This window comes from Molossus molossus, unplaced genomic scaffold (assembly GCF_014108415.1).
Source record: "Molossus molossus isolate mMolMol1 unplaced genomic scaffold, mMolMol1.p scaffold_m16_p_5, whole genome shotgun sequence".
Classification (NCBI taxonomy): domain Eukaryota; kingdom Metazoa; phylum Chordata; class Mammalia; order Chiroptera; family Molossidae; genus Molossus; species Molossus molossus.
Genome location: NW_023425388.1, coordinates 42,145,863 through 42,172,226, shown reverse-complemented (window position 1 = coordinate 42,172,226; position 26,364 = coordinate 42,145,863). Strand labels below are relative to the sequence as shown.

At 37.2% G+C, this 26,364-nt stretch overlaps 1 protein-coding gene and 1 pseudogene across 1 annotated transcript; one reads left to right on the top strand and one right to left on the bottom strand.

Moving 5' to 3' along the window:
* LOC118616925 overlaps positions 1 to 9,526 on the bottom strand; it is a 75,390-nt pseudogene extending 65,864 nt beyond the window's left edge.
* Positions 9,527 to 9,681: 155 nt separating this feature from the next.
* LOC118616924 (elongation factor 1-alpha 1-like) lies at positions 9,682 to 11,533 on the top strand. Its single transcript, XM_036242490.1, has 2 exons — positions 9,682 to 9,697; positions 10,142 to 11,533. Exons 1-2 carry the CDS (start codon positions 9,682 to 9,684, stop codon positions 11,524 to 11,526), a joined length of 1,401 nt encoding a protein of 466 aa, XP_036098383.1. The 3' UTR covers positions 11,527 to 11,533.
* The last annotated feature ends 14,831 nt before the right edge of the window (positions 11,534 to 26,364 follow it).

The following is a 26,364-nucleotide window of genomic DNA, read 5'->3' as shown; positions in this document are numbered from 1 at the left end:
CTTCAGTGGAGAGTCTAGCCTAGCCGGCTACAGAGTTCCCAGGGCCGTGCTCGGTGGGAAGAAAGACGGTAGAGTTAACTTCCCCTCTAGTTCCCTGGCCCCTGCCCAGGCCGCTGCGGACCCTGGGCTCTTGGTCCCCTCTCCGGTCCTCGCAAGCCTACCAGGACTGAGTGGGTGTTTCTGGTTAAGTGGTCCTCCAAGGTGTCCTTCAGCTGCCCTTTCCTGACGATTTGCCTTTGTTTTCGTTGTAAATCCAGTTTGGTCTTGGGAGACGGTCTGGGTCCCTCCATTCACTTCGCCGCCATTTTCTCAGTCCACAATTTATACTTCTACCAAGAAGGTGAAAGTTGCTCTTTTTCCTCAAATATATTAACCCTAGTGACCTACAAATTTAAATATATTAAAGGGGGTCAATGAAAACCTGATAGATTTATTTTTTAATGTTTTATATATTTTTTAAATTTTTAATCATTTTTTATTTTTCAATTAAAGTTGAATACAATATTATATTAGTTTTAGGCATACACCCAGTGATTAGACATTATATAACTTATTAAGTGATCATCCTGATATATCTCACACCCATTCTTTTGATTTGGTATTTGACAGTAAAATGTTCCTGTTGGGCTAAGTTTCCACAAAGTCTGATATATTTCAAGAAGTTGGGGAGATTCTTCAGAGTTCCTGGATACTGTTACTTTGGGCAATTGAATCTTGGAGGTAATTAAAATAAACATAAAAATAAAATAATTAAATTATTTTATTTGAAGCTTATTTAATAAGGATAGGGGAGAGAATTAGTTATTTGAAAAATTTATGCTGTAATCATTTAGTTAATATGTATCATAAATCAGACATTTGTGTGTGTGTGTGTTTCATATACTAGTCAGGGAGGTCGTGAGAGAATGGCAGGTGAACCCTCATGTAGCAACCATCACTCATAATGAATGGACTTATGTTACCCTCTGATGGTGAATATAGAGATTTAGAATCACTGGAAGTAAAAGACAAAGATGTATGTTGGCAAACTTGAGGTTGTAAAAATCTCATGAGTGAAATATATGTTTTGTTAAAATTTAAAGTGGATCATGCCCTTTGACGTTGGTCTAAGAATTTTGCTATGGCAAAGCCCCAGATCACTAGAACTAAATGAAATCTGGTGAGAATGACATTTTGTCAATCATCCTGCGTTTGATCTCTTGTAACAAGTGAGAAACAACTTAACCAGAACTGCTTTTACTCTATTTCTACCTTTGTGCCTTTGCATCTGAAGGTAGCTCGTAACCAGTGGCGGTCCCTCTAACATGTAATAACTGGTGGGAAATATGGCCTTTCTACCAATACAGTTTCCTGCCTTTCACCCCTTTGACATCTCTGCATCTTTCTCTAGCACTTCCCTTTTGGTCCATATATCCTTCATTATTCCTCATTGTCATCTCATTTTAATTAGTTTTTATCCCTCAGAGATGGAGAAATAGTTTGGCAACCGATTCATCTCTTGAAACTTGGTCTCATTTTTCATTCTACAAGTCCATATATTTATGTCTAACTACGTGGACTAATTAGTTCCACTGATTCTGAGGGCAGAACCTTCTTTCCTTAAATGTATCTGCCTTACATTACTCTGAATTCTTGTCCATATACACACACACTTGATGGAATATAGGAACTACCTTATGTTTCTATAGGCCTTTATGTCATTATTTGAATGCAATTTTGAAGTTTGGATAAAAGACTTGGAAACATAATATTTCCTCCTAAAAGTTAAATTATAAACTCAAGATGTAATGAACTAGAGCTTAGATAATTGAGTTCTCGTGAAAGAAACACACTAACTCCCAGCCCTTGTAGCTTGAATGTGTCCTAAGTGAATACATTAGAAAATCTGAAAAAATCTTGTGTCAACTTGAAGATTGGTTCATAATCTACAGATGCAAAGAATGAAGAGAAAATTATAAAGCAAATGTTACCAATGACCAAATAATCCCCACCTTGAGAGAGGGAGACATTTGTAAACAAACTTTGAATGTTTCCAGTCCCATTAGCAAAACTATCCTAAATGTGAGATACTTGTATCTAACAGTCTTGTAAACATTAAAATTCAATTTATCTCTTTGTTGTCCTAATTTCATATTTACCCCAAACTTTCAGATGTTTATTGGCTTCTCATATATCTTCCTATGACAAATATTAACATACCAATGATATTCATACTTCTTACTGACAATTAACATATTGATTTTCTGATTTTTTTTATACAACAAGAATCAATCTTTTAGGTCCTGACCACTTTGCACCTAACAAAATAGCTCCCCGAGCCTTCAGGGTGGAGAATAAATCTGAAATGTGACTAACCATTGAGGTAGTTCTGTCCAACTCCAATAATGCTTCTCTATGCTTCATAAATGAGAGTGCTCAAAGTAATCACCTGGGGAATTTCAAAAGAATAATTTAAGAAAAAGATATTAATGTGCCTCACCCTAGATCTATCCTATCACAACATTTGTCAGTAAAATCCAAGAATCTCTAATCTATAAAATTACCTGGAGTCATTCTTCTGTAATGAATCTAACAATAAATCAGTGACACATGTTTGTAAAACCACTGTGACAATTTTACTATGCTGCCATTGTCATTCATTCTTTCTCAAGAAATTTTTACGATTTTTATACAAATTCTATACACAGATGCTTAATATTTAGATTATACATATATACACACAGATATGTGTATGTTGAATGATAATATGCATGATATGTTAAGAAATTATTAGTAATATAACAGCAAGTAGTCATCTCCAAACTCTATATATAGTTAATTCCCTCGGTGATTTTTTTTTCTTTATTGATTTTAGAAAGAGGGGGAAAGGGAGAAGGAGAGACAGAAACATCAACGAGAGAGAACATCAATTGGCTGCCTCTTGCATGGCCCCCAATGGGGATTTGCCCCATGACCTGGGCATGTGCCCTGACCGGGAATTGAACTTGCAACTTCTTTGTACATGGGTCAATGCTCAGCCACTGAGCCACACCGGCCGGGCCCCTCAGTGATTTTAAATGGAGATTGACTAACAAAGTATTATTTTATTGCAACTATTTTCCAAATACTTCAAGCAACTCTATTTATTGTATTACTCTCTCAAATGATGCTATTTTCTGTTGGAGAATCAGCTGTTTGGGGATCCTTTGTGTGTTTAGAAATTTGTCAGATCTTTTTTACCTGAAAATTGAAGCCAGCATATTTAATAAAAGCTATAAGTACAGTATTCTCTTTAATAATTACATGAATGCATAAATCCTATTGCTTTACTTATTCTAAATTAAAACAAAAAGGACATTTTTGCATTTATCTTCAGATAGAGCAGGAGGGAGAAAGGGAGAAAGAGATAGAGAGAAACATAGATGTGAGAGAGACACATTGACTGGTTGCCACTCGCACAACCCCCACCGGGGCTGGGAACAAACTACAACAGAGGTGCGTGCCCTTAGCTGGAAATGAACCTGGGACTTTCCGGTCTGTGGGTTGATGCTCTCAACACTGAGTAAACCTACAAGGGCTATATATGTATTTCTTATTTACTTATTTAGTAACATATATAAGAGCAGTAAGAAAATGTGTTCAAATGATAGATGTGAAGAAATCTCAATGATGGGAAACACAGGTGGAGAAAGTCATGGATCAGGTAATATAGCAAATGAAAGTCATGAGATGCTGAACACATTACAACTTGGCAGGAAATATGTCAGTCAATACTAAAAAAAAAAACATTGATTTTACAGACAATCATTGGGACACTGTTCTAGGTGCTGAGGGCATGACTGTGAACCAGACAATGCCCTCATAGAGCTTACATATGAAGAGGAGACTACAGTGTATTCGTAAAGACTCAAAAAGAAAATCAAACTTCAGGATGGCTTCAACTACCACAATCTCCATTAACTTTAAAAACTTAAAGTAAGTTTGTCAAACCTGGACCTTCTTGAAATATTACTTTGTTCTCACCCAAAGATAGTCATAGACAAAGTGAGAAGTCATTGAGTAGGTCTCAAAATAATATTTTCTCAGTAGGAATCTATATAAGACAAACCACGCTGCTCTGTCCTCACTCCCCATACTTTCCAATCACACCCAATTGCCTTCATGTCTTCGCACAGTCATCCACCGTTTCTTCTCATGTATATCCAACCAGCTGAGGCAGATTCCAACAGAACATCACATGCAACATTTAATAGAAAGAGGACAAGAAACAGACTAGATTGTATAATTAAAAATTAGGACTATAAATATGTTAAATGTTGTTCTAATGGTAATCATTAAAATAAACAAACTCAAAACCTATTAACAATAATTGACTGAAAAACAATATTTGAGAGTGTTATCATTTTTTGGCCTTCTGTACCCTTTGGAAAGTAAATCTATGCACAACTTTTATAATATTAAAAAAATAACTGAACTAGGTTGTTTTTTCATTTATTGATTTTAGAGAGAGAGGAAGTGAGAGGGAGAGAGAGATCGACCGGGAATCGAACCGGTGACCTTTTGATGTATGGATCGACACTCAACCATTAACCCACACTGGCCAGACTGAAATAAATTCTCCTCTCTCTAAAAAATCAAGAAAACATATTCTTGGGTATGGATTTAAAAAAGAAAAAGAAAACATTGGGGGAAAAAAACACAACATAACACAATTTTGCCCAATATTTTAATGTATAAAGTCATCATCCTCATTAATTTACAATGAAACATAAAATGACAAAGGCTTCTAACTTTTAAGCCCTTACCGTGAATGATTTACTGTGAAAGATACATATTGGCATTATTTACATAATTCTATTTAATCTTTCCCTTACTCAAATATGAAATTAATACCCCTGTTGTAGAGATGTAGGAACTTGAAGAATATCTTTTAAAGTAGTTGATAGACTGTGTGAAAAAAAATCAAAGACACTAATATATAGTTGCCAGTGTGTAATTCAGTTTCCAAAAGAAAAAAAAATCTATTTCTTAGGAGAAGAAAAACTGATGTTTAATCTTCTGGGAACTTATAGCAGAGAGAAACTTCACATATAGGCCATTATGAAAGGACAGCATATGCTAACATTCTTGCAGTAAATGAAATGAGTTTCCCAGAACTGTTTCTTAGTTTTTATTTATTTATTTATTTATCCTCACCCGAGGTAATTTTTTTCATTTTTTGTTCAGATAGAGTGGGAGGGAGAGAGAGGAAGAGAGAGAGAGAGAGAAACATCGACATGAAAGGGATACATCGAGTGGCTGCCACCCACATGACCAACCAGAGCCAGGGACAAATTGCAAACGAGGTACGTGCCCTTAGTGGGAACCGAACCCGGGCCTCTCTGGACCACAGGCTGATGCTCTAACCGCTGAGCCAAACTGGTCAGGGCTGTTTCTTAGTTTTTAGAAAAAAAATTTTTTTTTTTTTTAAATGGGAACAAACAAAACAGAAATATATAGAAAATAGACATTTTTTCCCTTCTCTTAAAGTTGATCACTTTCTCCCCTCTCTTACTTGGGAGAGTTCCTCTGGCTGTACCGTTGTATTATTTGAACAACATGATACCTTTCCAAGCTACACAGCAAAAAACTAAAAAAATAAAAAAATTTCTGTGTGTCGCATATAAGTACACAGCTCTCTGATATAGTTTACCTTAACACAAAGATAAAGTGTTAAAATATGGCTAAAATAACTTAATTTTATATTCCTTGTACAATCGTCTATGAATATTTTACTAGTCAAATGTAAATAGAATACATATTAGGTGCAACGTGTACTGTGGTCAGTAGGTTCAATTTATTTTTGCATTGCTTTACTTAAAATATTCATGGGCTAATCTAGGCAGTATTTACATAAAAATAGTACTGGCTGGAATTGATAAGTGCAAAGAAAGAGCAGTGGATAAGTGCTAGGAGAGGTCTAAGGAGAGAGAGACTTCTTCTTGTTGATGGGGTCAGGGATTAATGGAAACGATGATGAAATAAAAACCGAATGGCATTTACTGGGAGGAGTTTGGCTTGTGGAGGGATAGCTTTAGGAAGGGAGAAGAATTGACTGTCGAACAAAGAACAAAACAAATCAGAGGAAGATGAGGTTAAGGAAGGAAATAAAAAGGGGACAATAAAGATGAATGGGTGGGTGGTGGTGATAAATAATTACTAACAAGACCTTTACATTCTCGTAACACCCTTGCTGGGGCAAAGTTTTAAAAAATTTTTAGTGGAGGTGTAGGGAGTATCATTTTTCAAAGTGCCTCAGAAATCTGAGCATGCACAGGTATGGCCAAATAGACAGGACTCCTTGAGCCACCATCTGGGTTTTAAAGAAAGTCGTGTGTGTGTGTGTGTGTGTGTGTACACACACACACACACACACACACATATATTTGAGGGGTGTAGGGGGAGCTCTGGTTTAAAGGGATAGAAATTATACTTTAATTTAATGGAAAAAAAGGGATAATTTGTCATTTAAAAAACTATAGGTTATAGGAGGATTTCAGCTAGGCTTTAGGGAATTAAACCAATTAAAACAAGGATTGGGATATTTCTAGAATGTATCTTCTGCTAGTGATATTTGACACTGCCACTCTTGCATCTCATGGCACCGCCGTTAGAGAAGGACTACATTTCCTACCAAAGTCACATTTGAGAAATCCCAGGAAAATTCTTCTTTCTGGCCAGCTGTGTGCCCCTGGGCCAATGAAATGGGACCAGAGAAGAGTAGTGTATAAGAAAGGTGCCTCATCTATTTCTGTTCTCATCCTCTCTCAATCCACTCCTCTAATGCTGAAAGGGTGTTTGGGGAGAAGCAGGTAGGAGTGACGCTAGACCTCATTGAGAAGATGTTTTGAAAAAAGACTTGCAAATGGTAAGGACATTGAGTATCTCATAGAATGTAGCGGACATTTTTGGGAAAAGAACCAAGTTCAGAGCAGAGGTGGGAATCAGGCAGTGCCACGCACCAAGAACAGAGTCTAGCATGAGAAGGGTTTGAGTGGGAAGCATGCTACCTTTGCTGAACCTTTGCCACTGGCTCTGCTCAGCTCTCCCTGTGTTTTCTCATCACTCCTACTAGATTAGAAATTTCAGGACAGAGCACAGCTTTCCCCTAGGGGAAGTGTCAGGCCTTTTCCCTGTCTCACCAGGGGCAAGACAAATAACGGAATTCTATGACTTCAGTGGTAAAAGGAATGGACTTCAGACTTTGGGTTGCAGGTAAGATGACAGATATCAGCTAAAATCCTTTACTGTTATAGTTTTTCAACTGTAAGTACACAGCTCTCTGATATAGTTTACCTTAACACAAAGATAAAGTGTTAAAATATGGCTAAAATAACTTATAGTAGGTAGAGTAAAAAGTTACAATCATAGTGGAATTGAGTTCAAATCTTATATGTGAATTATAGTACTAAATCAGGTTTTAACATTTATTCTATTTGCAGTATGACTCATTTAATTTTGATACTTAATAATAAACTATGTTATATTTTAGCAAAATTTATGTACTTATTTAATACCATTTCTATTTTCACATAACATTGTAAAAGCTTGTCTATTTTTAAAAAACTGTCTGATTTTCAATTTTCATCTTTAAAAAATCCTCTATGAAATATCTAACCCCCAAAAGCATAACAGAGAGAAAATAAATCACAAAACATATTGTTATTATTTTCCTGTGTTAGACTATCAAGTTTCCCTCAGTCTGGAGAGATTTGTTAACTTCCCAAAGTCGATATTGTTATGCTTTCCACTGGAGATTCTCAGATTACAGTAATCAGAGCTCATCGCCAGCCCTTTTTTGATAATTTCCTGAAGAATATCCGAAGCCCATTAACATGCAGTGCACTGAGCTGCTGCAGGGTTTGCAACTGTATTGGAGAAACAGAGAACAACTTACACAATTCCTCCGGGGTGTGTATAAATCTTTTCAACTCCATATGTGAGTGCTGTGTTAATAACCAAAACCATGTAAGCTGGAGTAATTGTTTAAGGAAGAGAATATTAAGGTTTTTCTTTACTAAACATTTTTCCCACTACCACCATCTTCAAATCTCTATGTTACAATAAATACATAAGCTTTTGGAGAAGTCACTAATTTGGCTGCTTTGTTTTCTTCCTCAATAATTCATAGTGCTTTGACTCAGGCCCTCTTGCCAGTGCTGCTTGTCAGCGCACATCAGCTGCAGTGTTTGTTGTGTGTACAACGAATCTTCTCTGTAGAAGATGCCAAGGGTCAGGCGCTCCCTTTCTGCTTCTTGGATGCTGCAGGGCAATACCAGATGGCCATGGACAGGGACCTCAGCAATTTTTTGCTCCTTTTGCTTGGCTGCTTTTCCAATTTTCCAAAAGTTGACTCGAAACAGTAACTGTTTATACCTCAGCTTAACTCCCAGGTTAAAATTTTGTTCCCAATGTCAATGCCTCTTTGGTAATGGACTGAAGACTTTCACTGAACTTAATGCTCCACCTGGCTCACTTGATGTGACACCACTAGCATCAGCCTGAAACGACAGTCCTGTTTGTCCTCCCTAAGGACTATGTGAACGGTCGCATTGTCTACCTCAAGAGCAACCCTAGGATTATCGACCCGTTGGAAGAATGGGAGTGAAATTCCCCCCTTCATGGATATTACTGTTTCATATCTCCATCAACTGATTGTTCAAGTTTCCTGATCAAAACTTACGAGATCACAAATCCTTCAAGCTTTTGAGATTTGTTTTCCTCTTTTACTCCTTAACAAAAATAATATTTATGTGAAATTGTGAAATGATGCAAGAAACCGCATTCGGGGAGTCATAAAGTTATGGAACAGGCATGTGGAACATGAAGAGAAGGACCGTTTTTCGAACCACTGCCGCATCCGTAGTGAGGCAGACGGCTGAAGTACTCTCCGAACCACCCAGCATCTTCTGCACTTAGAGCTGCAATATGCTCTCTTTTATCTGATAGAATTTTCAATTCTAAGCACATAAATTTCCGTCTACTGTATAACTTGATTTATGCCATCCTCATTTTAACAAAGTTTTCCCTGAGTGAAAATGAGTTATTCTTATTGTTGTGCAGATTTGTATCATGCTTAAAACTTCTAATGTCAAGTGTTAAATCAATATTTTATGGGCAGATGACACACCTGAGGAAAACCGAAATAAATTTCACTCTTCTGGAAAATTAACAAATTTCAAGAACATTTGCTATGGAACAAACCACCCAAATTCAGTGGCTTGAAACAGAACGGCTTATTTTCCCCAAGCACGCAGGTCAGCTGCCGGTCTGATCGGCTGATCTAGGCTGGGTTCCATTCGGTGGTTTTGCGTTTCAGCTTAGCTCCCTCCCATACATTAGGGCAACTGAAGGTTAATGGATCTAGACCGGCATAGCTGGGTTTGACGAGTTCTACCTGTCTCTCACTCTCCTCCTGAACCAGGCACCAGCTGGGGCACGTCCTTCTCTTGGCAACAGCAGAAGCGTAAGAAAGGGGGGACACTTGACAAGCTTCTTCTTGCATCATGTCGGCTGAAATGCCATTGACAGAGTAAGCTGTGTGGCCAAGTCACGTCCAGCGGTGGGAAAGAAGCCCCACTTGGGAAAGTTACTATACAAATGGAATCAACACAGAGAGGGGAAGAAGTGGGACCGTTGCTATAATCTATCGTACTATTGATAATGGTGAAAAATGTATGTACAGATCTTTTTATAGATACACCTACTTACTCATCTATCATTTATTAGCTAAGTGTTTATTCTAAATAACTATACAAGTAAATACAAGGCTTTAATATATCTTTTAATATAATCTGGTATACAATATATCTGTTTAATATAATATTTAACAAATAGAAAAATGTCATTGTTTTTTATAAAAGTGAGCTGAATGAGTGATCATTGAACTTAATTCCACTTATTAGTAATTAGGGTGTGTCTAAAGGGGAAACTCATCTTCTAAGCTACTCACTAAGTGTTTTCATATATCAATCTGTTTGCAATATAACTAAATACAAATCTTTAGAGAACTATCCTATAGGTAAACAGGGATTGGCAAGAAGAACAAATAGGTTTTTTTTCGCAATGGTTTTGCCGCCAGAACACAGGTGTCATGAAAACCACCACTAAACCAAACCCAAAGTGGGAAAAAAAAAGATTCATATCAACATCGTTGTCATTGGACATGTAGATTCCAGCAAGTCTACCACTACTGGCCATCTGATCTACAAATGTGGTGGGATCAACAAAAGAACTATCGAAAAATTTGAGAAGGAGGCTGCTGAGGTGGGGAAGGGCTCCAAGTATGCCCGGGTCTTGGATAAACTGAAAGCTGAACATGAGCACGGTAGCACCACTGATATCTCCCTGTGGAAATTTGAGACCAGCAAGTATTATGTGACCGTCACTGATGCCCCAGGACACAGAGACTTCATCAAAAACATGATCACAGGCACATCTCAGGCTGACTGTGCTGTCCTGATAGTTGCTGCTGGTGTTGGTGAATTTGAAGCAGGCATCTCCAAGAATGGGCAGACCCATGAGCATGCCTTTCTGGCTGACACACTGGGTGTTAAACAGCTGAGTGTTGTTGTTAACAAAATGAATCCCACTGAGCCGCCCTACCGCCAGAAGAGATACGAGGACATTGTTAAAGAAGTCAGCACCTATATTAAGAAAATTGGCTACAACCCTGACACAGTAGCATTTGTGCCAGTTTCTGGTTGGAATGGTGACAACATGCTGGAGCCAAGTGCTAACATGCCTTGGTTCAAGGGATGGAAAGTCACCCGTAAAGATGCCAATGCCAGTGGAACCACACTGCTTGAAGCTCTGGATTGCATCCTACCACCAGCTCGTTCAGTTGACAAGCCCCTGCATCTGCCCCTCCAGGATGTCTACAAAATTGGTGGCATTGGTGCTGTTCCTGTGGGCAGAGTGGAGACTGGTGTTCTCAAACCCGGCATGGTGGTCACCTTTGCTCCAGTCAATGTAACAACTGAAGTAAAGTCTGTTGAAATGCACCATGAAGCTCTGAGTGAAGCTTTTCCTGGGGACAATGTGGGCTTCAATGTCAAGAACGTGTCTGTCAAAGATGTTTGTCATGGCAAGGTGGCTGGTGACAGCAAAAACGACCCACCAATGGAAGCAGCTGGCTTCACAGCTCAGGTGATTATCCTGAACCATCCAGGCCAAATCAGTGCTGGCTATGCACCTGTGCTGGACTGTCACACGGCTCCTATTGCTTATAAATTTGCTGAGCTGAAGGAGAAGATTGACTGTCGTTCTGGGAAAAAGCTGGAAAACGGCCCTAAGTTTCTGAAATCTGGTGATGCTGCCATCGTCGATATGGTTCCTGGCAAGCCCATGTGTGTTGAGAGCTTCTCTGACTATCCCCCTCTGGGCCACTTTGCTGTTCGTGACATGAGACAGACAGTTGCTGTGGGTGTCATCAAAGCAGTGGACAAGAAGGCAGCTGGAGCTGGCAAAGTCACCAAGTCTGCTCAGAGAGCTCAGAAGGCTAAATGAATATTATCCCCAGTACCTGCCACCCCATTCCTAATCAGTGGTGGAAGAACAGTCTCAGAACTGTTTGTCTCAATTGGCCATTTAAGTTTAATAGTAAAAGACTGGTTAATGATTATAATGCACCGTAAAACCTTCAGAAGGAAAGGAGAATGTTTTGTGGACCATTTGTTTTTGTGTGTGTGTGTGTGTGTGTGTGTGTGTGTGTGACAGTTTCTAAGTTATTAGTTTTTTTTTTTTTTTTTTATCCTCACCCGAGGACATTTTTCCATTTTTTGTTCAGGTAGAGTGGGAGGGAGAGAGAGAGGAACAGAGAGAGAGAGAAACATCGATGTGAAAGGGACACATCGAGTGGCTGCCACCCGCACAACCAACCAGGGCCGGGGACAAACTGCAACCGAGGTACGTGCCCTTAGCGGGAACCGAACCCGGCTCTCTCCAGACCGCAGGCCGACGCTCTAACCGCTGAGCCAAACCGGCCAGGGCCTAAGTTATTAGTTTTTAAAATCAGTACTTTTTAATGAAAACAACTTGACTAAAAATCTGTCACAGAATTTTGAGACCCATTAAAACAAAGTTTAATGAGAAAAGAAAAAAGAAGAGCAAATAGGTAAATAGCAATAATCAAAAGGATCTATCTGAACTGTTCAAATGACATTACATAGCTTAAGTGTTTCTTTGTATAAATTGCCAATTTGTTTGTAGTTTTTAACTTTGTAACTTGGACCTTTTTTATTTTTCTTGTCTATCAGGCATGCAAACAAAAAACCATATAGAAACATTAGCTTTTGTGAGAACAGTAACTATTTCTTGTGCATTACTAGGTGTCAAGGTATTTTTCAAGCCATTTTATATTATCTCTAATCCTTCCACAGGACTGCAGGGTAGGCATTATTGGTACTTTACAGAGATGATACTAAGGCATGAGAATTTAAGTAACTTCCTAGAGTTAGTAAATAACGGGAGCAGAATCCATACTTAAAATAGTGTAATTCAAACGTATGTGCTTAGATAATATTGGTTGAATTTTTAATACAGTGAGTGTATCCATATTGAACCAATTGGTGGAAATGAAATGAGGTCCATGCTATGGCTACATAATTGGGAGCAAGAAGAAATATATTTGTTGTTAGGGTAATCCACTTAGATACCTTTCGAGACTCTCTTGCTCAGTTTGAATGGTAAATGGACAAGTGCCAGTAGCCCTAACTTGAGAAGGCCCTGGGGACTAGGGTCCCATAGCCACATGATCATGTGACCAGGTTAGCCATGAATAGAGGTGCTAGGTGATATTAAGGGGACTCTAGAATGGGTGGCGGAGAGGAGAAACAATGAGAATTTGTTGGCAGTGGCAGGGGCTGTTTTTTCTCACTGATCTTTGGCTAAGGTTCCCTTAGGAAGAAGGTCCCCCAGGATACATATGCAGAGGTGAATCTATGTTATGCACACGTGAAATGTGGTGGCAACTCTGTTGTGTCACCTAGATGTTCCTTTGATGATAAATGTATTTCCCCAGCTGCTGTCAGCTCCCACAGGGATTAGACTTAGCTGAAGAGAGGCACCTTGCCCACGATCACTTCTTTTCCCAGGGCTTCCCACATCCAGTGATTGAAGAGCATGAGGCTTGACTATAGCAGCCCAACGTGGGGCAACTCTGAAGGGTCATGTTAGTTTCAGGCCTCACTGTGATTTAAGCCGAGGCTATTGTTCAACTTCACTTCTTGTTCTTCACAATGCTCTTTCCTGTTCCTTCTGCAGGTGTTGATCCCAAAGACACCTAAACACTAACCTCCATCGCAGAATCTGTTACTGGGGAATCCAGTTGTGGCAAACACAACAGTCTCTGCAATAACATGCAATGATCTGGGGTGCTCCCATTTTCAAGTTTATATAGAATTCAAAAACATTCTTCCCAGAGAAGCAGCAAAGGCTGTTTGTATTTGTTTTTTACAAAAAAATATACCTAAAGTATAATACAAAAAGACTTTTTCCTTGTCCGAAAAGCTATCTTTTGATTTGCTCCATATTTATACATCTGGAATAATGCATTCAAAACGAAAATACTATGATGGTTTTCCATAAAACAAAATTGTCTCCCTCAAAAACGAATTCAATGTACTTCCGTAAGCAAGAATTAACAGCTGAATTTTAATATTGAAATTGAATTTCTGCTTTTACCATTTTTTTAAAAGTTAGGATTTGGGCATTGCATGAGCTGAACACATCTGTGGTTGGAAAGGAGAGGAGTTTGTCAAACCCTAACAAACACAATGAACTGTAATCCTCTGTCTCACTTAATGAAAGTACCGGGTTTTGCTTCCGCAGCCTCTGTTCATAAAGTCCCTGGGGAAAACAGGTGGAACTAAATACCTGGAAGTGAATTTCATATGTTTTGATTGGATCACACTTTCTAAAAAGAATGATTTTCCCCATGTTTTAAAGTAAAATTCTTTGCAATCGTCCAGCCAATCACAGTGTTCTCTTTCCGCCCCCCATGGCTAAATGGTAAGTAAAGAGATAACTAGAGTAGCAGTGGAGATACAAATGAGAGAACTCCAGAGGAAACATCTTAAAAGGAATTAGACTTTTTTACATAGATGCATCTAAATGCTGTAAGGTATGATAAAAATGTCAGGTATTATTAATTGAGGTAATCATCAAAATATATGGTCTTCATAACAATGAATATTAATAAGATAGTCTGTCTAGCATCAAGTAATAAAATTACTAGTATTTTACAATAGTTGGTTGAATCATACATGTTTAAATAAGAGGTCATTATAAATAAAACCAAATTCTTCCCAATAATACTTTATTTAAATTCATTTAATCTTTGCCCTGGCCAGTTTGGTTCAGCAGTTAGAACAACGGCCCACGGACCGGAGAGACCCGAGTTGGGTCCCCGCTCTGTTGAAGTTTGTCCTCAGCCCACTTGGGGTCGTGTGGGTGGCAACCAGTCGATGTGTCTCTCTCACATTGATGTTTCTCTCTCTCTCTTCCTCCCTCGCTCCCTCCCACTCTATCTAAAGGTAAATGCAAAAATGTCCTCAGGCGAGGATAAAAAAAATTTCATTAAATCTTTGAAAAGAGAAAAGATTATCTGTGTTATGTTGGTTGCTACTATGATATCAACTTAAGATGGTGTCTATCAAAATGTCACTGCTTTATATCACTTCTTCCCAGAGAAAAAAATCTGCCATTGTCAGGCTTTACTTACAAGACTATCCATAATTTTGAACAAATTCAAATAATTTATTTTACTCATTCCATGCATGTTATATATAAAGAAAAGCATTTCATCAATAAAAGTCTTCATGAGACTATTAAGCACCTTGAAATAACTATTATGATTAAGACTGAATCAAGAATTGAAAGTGTATTAGTGTCTGGTATTATGGGTATGAATTGTCATATTTACATTGAGATTATGTTTATATTTTAGCTAAGCAATTGAATACAAAGAAGGAACAGGCATGCAAACGTAAGAACAGAAGAACAAATAAAGTCCAGGCAGTGACTGTAACTATAACATTTTGCCTTGATTGAATATTTTCTTCATTCCTTCTAGAAATGACTCCTCTGGTATTGGTTTGAAGAGGGTCAAGGTAAGAGAATGTTTAGTTGTCTCTGCCTCTCCTGGCCAGGTCTGTCTGGTTTTGTTTGTTTTTAATTTTTTTGGTTGTTGACAGTACTACAGACATCTCTCTTTTTATCCCTTTTTGCTCCCCTCTCCCCAACACCTGCCTCACCTCAGGCCTTCCCCAGACCGTTGTCTGTGTTCATGGGTTATGCATGCATATTCTTAGGTCTATCTGTTTTTTGATTAATAGAGAACATCAGTCTTTCAGATATTCATTTTTCCTCACAAATGTCAACACTGTGCCTTATAAGCAATTGGAAATTGAACAGTTCTTCAAATAGATAATTTATTTTAGTGTGCTTGTGTAGAATCTCTTCAAAATATTCAGATTGGTTTCAGTTAAAATTGATTTTTTTATGTGATTTGAGTTGAGCTGGTGAGAGTTTTTGTAGTTATGGTGTTGTGTGAACATTGCTATATTATTTAAAGTTGTTTTCAATTTGAGGAAGAAAGGGTCATTAATTTGGAATTGTTCCCACTTGAGAAAACTCAAAATGTTCAAAATGCTATTGTTGAATAGCAAATCTCAGAATGGGTTTCTCAAATGTAAACCACAACACTCACTGTTAACTCACTAGAAATGTAGTAAGAAGCTCAGAAGGACACTAAAACCAAAAAGGAGTCATTTTGAAATTGGGAAGAAATTGGATATAAAGGGAATTTGAGATCAGAAAAGGAATTTGGATGGCATAATTGTGCAGGTAAGGGTGGTGGTTGTTATTTCTTTGTTTCTATGACCTTGCCATGTCTTCCCTAAGCTTCTGTAAAATGTCCTCACTGAATTTTCTAAAACTTGTATCATATTATAGCAACTCAGAAATTTCATCATTTTTGGTAATAATTTACTTTTGAATGGCCATCTTCTCGCACTTGCTTTTCTTTTTCTTTTTTTGTTCTCTGTACTCTCTATAAATCAATTCAATGAGAATTCAATGAGAATATTTGGATTATTCATCTTCATTCATGAGCATGTTTTTGGACTTTGGTGTGTCAAAAAGACCAAGATGATTTAGACCACAAGACTATTCTCTATTATACGACACTGAATACAAGTGATTTCTTTTAGCCTTTATGGAGAAAAGTCATACAGAATGGCTATGTATAGAGTAACCCAGGAAGTGTTAAAAAAACATCAACAGTGTCTTCTGCATATCCTAGAACAATTGCATCTGAACCATCATTGGTTTAGGACACTAGCATATGTTATTTTCAAACCTTTCCCAGTTACTTCCGAAGCACAGTGAAGGCTGCGAATCACTGGATAGTCAGGTGAAGGGCCGCTCAGACCGCAGTCTGCAGCCTTCTTCCTCCTCACTTCTTGGACAGAACACTGAGTGAGCTCAGTCTCACTTCTTCTTCTGTTTGCAAATAAGCTGCATACAGGGAAGCTTTTAGTTGCCAAACTATTATTATGTATTATGTAATTTGAGTTTCAAATAAATATTTAAAGAAAGATGGGTTTGTAAGAAAAAGTTAGTCCTTGATTTTGGAAGGTTTCTAAGAAGATCCAAAGGGCCAACTTGGCACCACTATAATAAATCCAGAAGTCATTATGCATGTTTTATGGTTAAATTAAATCACTCTCTCTTTAATGAATACACTTTATTTTTTAGAACAATTTTAGGATCATGGGAACATTAAGTGGAAAGTACAGCGTCGGTATATCCCTGGTGCCCACACACGCACAACCTCCTCCACTATCACAGCCCACATTAGAGTGTGCATTTGTCACAGTCAGTGAACCTACATTTGATTAAATCTCTTTGGACAGAAAAAGACGGGGTGCTTTTTAGCATTTATTTATTTATTAATATTTTTTCTTTACTGATTTTTTAGAGAGAGAAGAAGGGAGAAAGTGAGAGAGATAGAAACATCAATGAGATGGGGATCAGGCCCACAGGCTAGGCATGTGACCTGACAGGGAATCGAACTGGCGACCTCTTGGTGCATGAGTCGACACTCAACCACTGAGCCATACCGTCCGGGCAAGCATTTATTTTTATATGCTAGTATTTGCTCTTGGCTGAAAACAATGTGAAAAGTCATATGTCCATTTCTATGCAAAGCATTTGGAAAGAGCAATATTTAGAAGTTGAACAGTCAAATAAATGCATTTTTTGTTGTTGTTGTCTCAAAGTCTACTTGTGCTCTTTTGAGAGGCCATTGTCACAATATTGCCACTATTCCCATGGTTGCAAGTAGGCCAGTAAGAAAGGATATTGATCCATTATAGAATTTTTAGAAACTAATCCTTAAATGTCACCACCAAAGGAATGAATCATTATGATATTATTGTCAAGATAACATTTTCCTAGAATTGTTATTTTCTAGGAAATAATTCAAAAATTCATTTTCTTTAATGCTGGTCATCCCTGTGACATTGAGAACTCCATCTTTCCACTGACAGATTGTCTCTTTCTTTAAACTGGAATGAGGTAACTGCCCTGTGTTTATCTTAAAGGTTAGCATATACCATTAATAGTTCCATATTTGTGAGCATGGTGGGGCTTTTATTAGCAGTCTAAATTTATTTATGTATTCTGTTAATAAAGAACATATATGTCAAGAAATGCAAGTTTTAAAAGCTTGAATCAACCTTCTTTAGTGCTGTTATTGAATCGTTTAGTTATAATTCAGAGTGTTAGACCAACAATAGCCTGTTACTATAAAAAACTTACTTCTGGAATTTAAATACAGGATGATATTTCCAATCACTATTGAAACAGAAATATTCATGTTATGTTCTAATTTTGCAATAAGCTTAATAAAAGAGGGTATAAAAAATTACAGTGGAAACTTGGTTCTCAAACTTTATTTGTTCTAGAAGACCATTTGCTTGAGAACCATTTATTAAAAAAAACTGAATCATTTTTCCCATTAGAAATAATGTAAATTGAATTAATCATTCCAGACTCCCAAATGATTCCCTGTTTTAACCTTTCTGAATTCCTGTGATTGTTGTTTCGTGAGCACTTTCACAACCTTAGCAACATCAGCACTCTTGATGGTCTCTTTATGCTTTAAAATTATGCTAATCGTCGATTTCACTGTGCCATACTCGGTAGGCAGATCAGACATACCAACATCTCTATCATACTATGCAAGAATTCCTTTTTTAAGCTCTATCATTATTTTCACAACTTTCATTTTAATTTTGCTGCTATCACTAACCTTCTTAAGACACATGTGACTTACTGTATGTATTTAATAATAATAAGCATCAACAAAAGAAAAAATACACAAAAATATTCACAGCACAATTTCCTGAGATGTGAACAACTCAAGGTTTAGTGGTAAACTGACTCATACTTGAATCATAACTGACTCTCTTTGGTTTGTTACCTGAGAGATAAGTGACTGATTGCACAGGTATCAGCATGAAAGGGTCATTGGTTCAAGAACCAAAACTTTGTTTGACAACCGAGACATTACTATCTATGTCCTTGTTTATGTACACATGCATATAAGTTCTGTGGTTTATCTCTTCCCTCTCCCCACGTCCACCTCTTTTGAGGTTTGTCAGTCTGTACCCCACTTCCATGTCTCTAGGTCTATTTTGTTCCTCAGCTTGTTTTGTTCATTATCATTTCACAAAAAAAGTGAGATCATGTAATATTTGTCTTTCTCTGATTGGCTAGTTTCACTTAGGATAATACTCTCCAGGTCCCTCCAAGTCGTCTCCAAGGATAAGAGATCTTTCTTTCTTATTTTCTTTTTTTCGTATGTCTCTTGGCCATTTGTATGTCCTGTTTGGAGAAGTGTCTTTATAGGTCTTCTCCTCATTTTTTAATTGGGTTCTTTGTCTTCCCATTGTTGAGTTGTATGAGCACTCTCTATATATTGGAAATTAACCCCTTATCTGATCTATCATTGGCAATTATGCTCACCCATATAGTGGGTTCACTTTCCATTTCGATGGTTGTTTCTTTTGCTGTGCAGAAACTTTTTAGTTTGATGTAGTCCCATGTGTTCATTTTTTTTTTGTTTCCATTGCCTTAGGCATTGTATCAGTGAAAATTCTGCTGCATGTGATGTTTGAAATTTTGTTGCCTGCATTGTCTTCTAGGATTTTTATGGATTCATGGGTCACATGTAAGTCTTTTATTCCTTTTGATTTTGTTCTTGTGTATGGTGTAAGTTGGTGGCCTAGCTTCATTTTTTTTGCACGTAGCTGTCCAATTTTCCCAACACCATTTATTGAAGAGCCTGTCTTTACTCCACTTTATGCTCTTGCCACCTTTGTCAAAAATCTATATGCTTTTAATTAAATGGTCATTATAGTGTCTAATTGCCACCTAAAAATGAATATTCAGAAGCATAAATTAATAACAAGTTAAGACAATATTTATGACTAGGGAAAAAATTGAGTATTGCATTATCTGTCCACCCTTACTGCACATTGTAATACTACTACACGGGTGGGTGCCTCCAGAGTCCAATTAATGAAAATCCCTGGGAATTTGGGCTTAAGCATTGATATTTGGCGAAGTCCGCACCCATGACTAAAGTGTATCCAGGGTTGACAACCGTAGCTTTAGAGAAGCACATCATGCTCTCATCAGTGTTTTGAGTGAAATAGAGATAATTTTCTTGCCAGTATTCTTCTCTCCTTACTAGAGAAGTGGACTTGACTTCAGTTGCAAATGTACTAATTTTAGAGATAACCCCTTCTCTTGTTAGTCACAGAATTTAAGTTGTCAGTTTTTCTGTGCCTCTCATTCTTGTTCTTTGAAATGAGGAGGCTTTTCTAGGTGAAACATAACATCCTTTCAGCTCTGAATTTCTAGGTTTTTAAGCCATTAAAGAAAAAGGCTACTTTGTAATTCTGCAATATTGAATTGGTTAACTTGTGTAATCAATGCCTCATAGTAAAATACAGCATTTGTTGTGGCATTATGAAGTAATTCTATTTGAGTCCTCTGCTAATATATTTCTGCTATGATAAAAAATATAAATAGAAGACTAAAGTAGAAAAAGTTATTATCGAAAAAAGTCAAATAATTTATTTTCCAAAGAAAAGAATGTAGTGCCACTCTTCAGAAATGCCATACACAGAGGTTTTATATAGTTATATATGACTCCAACAAAGATAATAACAATATGATTTAGAACTACAGTGGTTATTTATTTATTTTTATAATTTTATTTATTTTGGTTACAGATGTTTTTCCTTTTTCACCCATTGACACCCTCCCTGCTCCCTCCCCACCCTGTCCCCAGCTTTGTTGTCCATGTCCATTGTTCATGCACACATGCATATAAGTTCTGTGGTTTATCTCTGCCACCCAACCCCTCTTCTGAGATTGTCAGTCTGTACCCCACTTCCACATCTCTGGGACTACCCCATTCCTCAGACTGTTATGTTCCTTATATTCCACAAATAAGTGAGATCATATGATACTTGTCTTTCTCTGTTTGGGTTGTTCGCACAGTGGTTATTTTTAATGACAACCTATGTGAGTAAGAGAAGATAGAAGAGAAATAATTAATTAGGGGAAAAAGGAAACATAGATATTGTGGATGGAAGAAAGTAATGGTATAAAAAATGAAGATTTTGCCCTGGCCGGTTTGGCTCAGCGGTTAGAGCATCGGCCTGCAGTCCTGAGACACCCGGGTTCGGTTCCCGCTAAGGGCATGTACCTTGGTTGCGGTTTGTCCCCGGCCCCGGTTGAGGTCGTGTGGGTGGCAGCCACTCGATGTGTCTCTCTCATGTCGATGTTTCTCTCTCTCTTCCTCCCTCCCTCCCTCCTGGTCTAGCTGAAGAGAAATGCAAAAATGTCCTCAGGTGAGGATAAAAAAACAAAAAGAAAGAAAAGAAAAAGAAATGAAGATTTCAACATATCTAAACAAGCTGGCTAGGTTTAGAGAATTGAGTTGGCAGGGTCACTTAGTGCTTTTATAAAAGATTATTCTAGAAAAGGAGAGGTGGTCATGTGAAGGTCTTCACACATTAATTATAATTTAAAATTATGTACTAGACATTTTAAAAATATAAAATGGCCACATAAATATCAACTATGCACTTAGGTATATATTGTTGAAAATATCAATTTTATTGTTCATTATGTCTCATTCAAAGACTGTTTCTCCTAAGACACTGATACTAGAAAATAGTGTGGTGTTCTCACCTACCCAATATATTTTGTTGTTGTTTTCAGAAAGTGAGACAAAGCATTCAGCTTCTCATTTTGCCTCTTTTACACCTTAATTGAAAACTTGATGGTGAGTTCTAGAGTGGCAGAGACAACTGATGTTCTGATTTTTTACAGTATGGATTAGTCTTCATATTCTAGCACTTCATATAAATGAAACAATATCCCTACTTTGTATTTGGTTTCTTTTGCTCAGCATAATATTCCTGAGATGCATCCATGTTGTTGCACGACATTTGTCCCATTTATTGTTGCATGGGTGTATCATTTTATATTCCCACTTGATAATGTAGGAGAGACCTGGTTGCTTCATCATCATGAGAATATTTTGTTGTATATTTTGATAAGCATACAAAATTATGGAACATTATCTTTATATTAATTTATATTTTTATGACCTCTTACCTCACAATCTCATTTTCAACATCTTCAAGATTGGTGTCAGTAATACTTACAGAGAGATATAATCTTGATCTTCTAATGTTGTTGGCTATACAAACACCCTTGAAAAGGTGGTGTGAAATAGCCGGTTGGTACCTCTTCTCACTTTGCATGCAGAAATGTGTACAATTTTAATTTTCTTTAATTGTCCTTAGAGTACTTATAATATTTGAAATTTTCTGTGCTTATTTTCTTTTTCGGAGAGTCTTGCAAACACCCCCAGCCCCAAAAAACTTTTTAAGCTTCATGGGAACAGAAATAATATACAAAACTACAAATGGTATTTCTGGAGCCTATAAAATGTAGCATGTAGGTGCTTCATAAATATTGGATGAATGAATGCGTCAACCAGGCACAACGGTCCTGATTAGAACATGTTTTGTCATAGGGTTTTATGATGACTTCTTAGCTGTCATAGAATTCGTAGATGACTTCTCTTTTTGGCTTTCATTTCTACCTGTTGTATGAAAAATAAGAGTATTTTGTTAATTTTTTTAAGATTCAAGAATGTACATACTACGTGTTGTACTTTTCCCATATTAACAAATGATATAATGCAGCATATACATTATTGTTAAAACAGGCAAATTATTGCTCTTCTAGCTGCAAATAATGAAACTAATTTAACATTGTGATGGGCGTGTGGTACTGATTTTCAGGCACTTGATGAAATTCAGTACCGAATTCTGTATTACACTGCATTCTTTACCAGCAAAAGCATTTCAATTACTTACTTAAAGAAAAAATTATTTTTCTTTATTGATTTTTAGAGAGACAGGAAGGGAGAGGGAGAGAGAGATAAAATCACCAATGAGAGAGAACATTGATTGACAGCATCCTGCATGCCCCTTACTGGGGATTGGGCCCACAACCTGGGCATGTGCCCTGACCAGGAATCAAACTGGTGACCTCTTGGTGCATGGGTGGACACTCAACCACTGATGGGTGGGCCAATTACTTTTTTTGATTATTGGTTTTAGAAACATCAATAAAGAACTCTAAATGTGAGAACATCACCTTTCAAAATAAGTAGAAAAATGTTTGTGTAAAATACAGGATGAAATAAAATATAGAACAAACTGTAAAGTTGAATTGTAATTTAAGATAAAAGCTGTTATCTAGGTTGATATTATTTTTATGGGAAGGTGGTAAATACCTAATCTGACAAACAACTCTGACCTTTTCTCTGCCCAACTCTTTCTTAAAACTCAATACTGAAACACCACACATTGCACTATCAGGTCATGGAATGCACTTTTTCTTTGTGAAAGAAATAGACTCTTCTCTTAGGAGACTCTCAGTCAATCAAAATTGTTAACCCAAACAATGCAATAATGAAAAACTTTTCATCTCATTCTTTTTCAGAAAAGCACCTAACTTTTATTGAGCATATACGATCTACAAGATACTATGCCATTTTATTTAATTGAACCCTGTCAGATAGGTACTCCCTTCATTACTACTCGTACTACTAGTACTACTACTACTTCTGTCAGTAATATTCAAATAACGTGTTTTTTTTTTTAAGTGCGGCAGTGAAAGCTTAGAGATGTTATTAGTTTGATCAAGGGCACAACACTAGATGTGGAAAAGCTGGGATTCTATTTTCAGTACACCGTCCACATTAGGATTTGGAGACTGAGACTTGAAAGAGTGAATTTTACTGTATATTCGCTATAGCTCACTCAGCTAAAATTAAGTACAAAGTTTTATATCTCACTCAGGACAGATGTCTATAGTGGGTAAGCTGGGAGATTTAGCCCAGGTAGACCTTGCTCTGGACCCTGCATGGGGGGAGATGCCACCCCCTCAAACATTGCAGAGAGACAAGTGAATACAGAGAAAGCTCCGAAGCCTTCATGTGTTACTTCCATTCGCATTTCATTAGCCCCAGGAAAGAGCGTGGCCACTCCCTACTGCAAGGGCATTGCAAGTGCAATTCTACTCAGAAAACTATTAGAATATTTTAACAGGCCTTGTGATCTCCATATTTTCTGATCATCTCCAAGAGGAATTTAATAAACAATTTTCTTCACCGAATATTTTAAATTGAGTTTATCTTACCTAAAAGAAAAAAAAAATGTTTTTGATCATTAGGTTTTACCAATAAAACACATGATTTTTTTGTACACTGTGTATTTTTTTATAGTTTTTCTAATGATCTTTGGTATTTTCCTCAAGGAGCTTCAAACAAAAGCTCAAGGAAAAAAAAATTTAAATGGCTACGACTTTAATATTTAGAATAGTGACTGGAACATACTAGCCACCCAAAAAATAATTGTTGATTGAGTGGTCTGAGTGATTCTAGTGAGTTGGATGATTTCAGAAGATAATTAAATACTTCCTGTTTTAGCCAGAAACAAATGATACCATAGATTGTGAGTCTCATCACAATATTTATTTATTTATTTATTTTTGCATTTATCTTCAGATAGAGCTAGAAGGAGAGAGGGAGGAAGAGAGAGAAAAAAACTCGATGTGAGAGAGACACATCGACTGGCTGCCACCACACACCCCACGGAGCCGGGGACAAACTGCAACCGAGGCACATGCCCTTAGCGGGAACCGAACCTGGGACTCTCTGGTCCACAGGCTGGCCCTCTAATCGCTGAGCCAAACCGACCAGGGCTCATTACAATATTAATTGACCTAGGAAACCAGAAGAATAGTACAAGCAGAAAAAGTAATAAAAATGGAAAATAGGTAAATTTTTCATAAGGATTTGTTTAGACTTTCCTCTGACAGGGTGGAACAGGGGATATAGGGATGGCTAGTATTTATTTTAAAGATGGCCTCATTTTTAGTGCTTATTTGAGAATAAATCTAAGATGTTAGAGCTGATTATCCACAGCTACAGACTTTATCACAGCAAAGAGAATGTTTCAAACCCAGTACATTTTTAACTTGGACAAGTCCTATTCTAGATTAAAGCCAGGGCTAAACCATTTTGTATACTGTAATCACAGTTGAGGGTTGAATCACGTGTATACTCACTCAGATAACCTGAAATCCTAAAGATGGGGCCCTGGCTCCGGAGCTTGGTATACATCTGGTCTTTTACATTCTGCCATCTGACAGAAGGTTGGTTCTAGGGCAGAGTGTGTTCCTTGTTTAATGAAACTGCAGTACTTAAACCTAAATCTGAAGTCTGAAACTGAAGCATGATGTATTCCTTATCAGAGGTCAGTTTTCCTATGTCATAATGCCACAGTTACATCTTTGGATTTTTTTTTTTTTAACTAAATTGCTCATGAGCAACAAAAGATGTGTTTAATGTTCGAGATTCTCATTTACTGAATTGCAATGTGAGTTCTCTGAAGGATTTATTTCATTTTTCATGTGTGTCAGCCATCATATTTCAACATCTATGATCTCTCTATTCATTTTTATAATGTAATTGCATATCTAATATACATGATAAGAATGTATCTGAGCAAAAGCATTAAAATTCATAGCCTGCAGGAAAGAATAATATAATATTAAAAATCAAAGGCAAGACCTTATGCCTTGAATAAACCATCCAGATAAAACCTAGACTATTTTTATTCAAGATAGTAAATAGCCCAATGCCTTCATTAACCTTTATTCTTTTTTATTAGCAGTCTTGACACCACGGCTCTGAGCCGAGCCCAGCAGGCTACCCACGAAGTGACATTTTAGAGACTGGCCAAGCAATGCACGTGTGTCAGAGCACACTCTCCTGAGTTTTTGTCCTTCACAACAGGAGAGAGCCTCTCTGGATCCTTTTGTCCTTTTGAATAGAGATTTAAGTGCTTGTACACACAGACACCTGAATATGAGAATGTTCCTTGTCAATATGAGAAACAAATTACTCACCTTTTCATTTAAGATAGAAGACCAGATGTTGGAGGTGGTTGAAAAGTATCTCAAACTAAACTCAGTTAAAGAGAAAACTTATAATAAACACAATTGTTTGAGACCTCCTTAAAGGATACATTTTATTTTATGAATATAACTAGGTATTTAAGTAGAACATTTTCTGCTTTACCATTTGCTCTAGTAATATAAGTGATTATTTACAGAAAGTAGATAAGCACAATGTGGTAGTTTAAAAACAAACAAATGGGGACTATTTAGTGTTTGGAAGTGACAATGATGTACACATGGCAGCATGCCCGAATGTTAATTATACACAGCTGAAGAAAAGGGGAAGTGAGATTTACACATGTAACAAAACATCATGTAAATTAATTAAAAAGCATCCATTCAAAATAATAATACACAAGCTTTAGAAAGGTATGGATCAAAGCAATACACAATAAACGCTTTAGCATGTTGCCTAGGCTGAGAGTGTGAGTATGGGAGTGAGAATGCAGAAGGAACACAGATGAAAGGGGGGGGGGATTGAGAGAGAGAGAGAGAGAGAGAGAGAGAGAGAGAGAGAGAAAAATAGGTAAAACAGAAAAGAACCTGTGTGGACCAGAGGTGGTTATGGGCCATAACAAAAATTTGTAATTAACTCAGGTACCTTCCTGTCAGTGAATTGACTGAAAAATATGTGAAGCTCTCAATTTTGTCCTCTAAAAACTGATGTATTCATAAGCAAACCATTTCTCAGGAATAATTGGGACACAGACATAAGAGAAA